The sequence below is a fragment of the Trachymyrmex cornetzi genome, unplaced genomic scaffold (genome assembly GCF_001594075.2).
Source record: "Trachymyrmex cornetzi isolate Tcor2-1 unplaced genomic scaffold, Tcor1.1 C3911203, whole genome shotgun sequence".
NCBI classification, from domain to species: domain Eukaryota; kingdom Metazoa; phylum Arthropoda; class Insecta; order Hymenoptera; family Formicidae; genus Trachymyrmex; species Trachymyrmex cornetzi.
This window is the reverse complement of record NW_017295242.1, coordinates 1-1,561: the sequence shown is the minus strand read 5'-3', so window position 1 is coordinate 1,561 and position 1,561 is coordinate 1. Positions and strand designations below refer to the sequence as shown.

At 45.1% G+C, this 1,561-nt stretch overlaps 1 protein-coding gene across 1 annotated transcript; it reads left to right on the top strand.

Moving 5' to 3' along the window:
* Positions 1–30: 30 nt before the first annotated feature.
* Positions 31–1,332, top strand: LOC108764996 (uncharacterized). Its single transcript, XM_018513488.1, has one exon. It carries the CDS (start codon positions 31–33, stop codon positions 1,330–1,332), a length of 1,302 nt encoding a protein of 433 aa, XP_018368990.1.
* Positions 1,333–1,561: the final 229 nt, after the last annotated feature.

The window sequence follows — 1,561 nt, the reverse complement described above, 5'->3', positions numbered from 1 at the left end:
CTACTAATACCATTGAATGCGACTCTCTAAATGGCTAAATTACTGCAAACCAATACAAACCATTTGAGAGCGGCACAAGATTTAATTGTACACAACTTATGCAGAGGATACATAGATATAGCATTTATCGCAGAGCCGTGGTACATAGAGGGGGACAACCGGTGGGCCTTGTCGTCCGATCGGAACACGTCAGTTGCCATTACGTGGCAAGGGGTGACGTCAGGCTTTCCCTGTTTACACTATTTCTCTCTGAATAGAAATCTGGCGAACTTCTCCGAATACCTGGCGACTTTGGAGATGATCAGGTGGAGATACAGGGGCAAACCCTTATATTTTTTCGGTGACTTTAACGCCAGATCGGGCAGGTGGGATGCAACTGGGACAAATGCGAGGGGTTTTGCTCTCGCGGAATGGGCGGATTCGCTTGACCTGTTGCTCTTGAATAGAAGATTTATACATACATGCGTACACCCTAGAGGGTTATTAGTGGTTGATGTTTCGTGGATGTCAGTTTCTGCCAATAATTTGGTCACGGGATGGTGGGTCAACGAATCGGTTGATACACTATCCGATCATCGGTACGTCGTAATTGAATTTATAAGCGAACAAGTAGGATCTCCGGTGGATAGAATCAGTCGGAAATATTTTCCACGCTGGAATATTAAAAAAATTAATTTAGACATAGCTAGGGCTTCCCTCCTTATAAAATCATGGGATAACCCAGAGGAGACAACAATAGAGAACAGAGTTAAGTGGATAACAAATAATCTTAAGGAATTGGCGGACAGCTCAATGCCACGCTCAGGGCCGGCCGGCAAATCGTCAGCCTATTGGTGGAGCAATGATATTACGGAATTACACAGGGTCTGCTCTAAATGTAGAAGAGCAGTAGTGAGAACAAGGCGCAGGCGACACTACTCACATGAGCACTTAATAATGTTATGGGGTGAGTTAAAATTGGCCAGGGAAGAACTTCGTAAAGCGATCTGGAAGGCTAAAGATCGAGCTTGGCGGGAATTGTTAGCTACACTCGATAGGGATCCTTGGGGTAGACCCTATAGAGTGCTACTAAAATATATTAGACCGGTAACGCCATCTGCCATTGAAAGTTTGCCTGCAGAGACGGTCGAGGAGGTGGTCTCTACATTGTTCCCTCCTCCTCGGACATGCGAGATTACGGAAATGAATATAAGGGAGGGAGACGAAGAAGTATTAGTCAGCAAACCTGAACTAATAACGGTAGGGAAGCGTATTGCAAGAGGTAAGGCACCGGGCCCCGATGGTATCTCGGGAGCGCTGTTAAAGGAGTCACTCGAAAGTATATCTCCATAGCTTTTGGCTTGCTTTGGGGAATGCTTGAGGAATGGTGTCTTTTCGGCGAAATGGAAAATGGTCAGATTGGTCCTACTGAGAAAGCCAGGTAAGACTGGGGATGCCTCCTCATCATTTAGACCTATCTGCTTACTTGACGAGTTGGGCAAATTGTTTGAAAGAATTATTGAAAGGATACAAGAAATTTTAAGAGCAGGGAATGGACTTTCTGATAGGCAATTCGGATTTA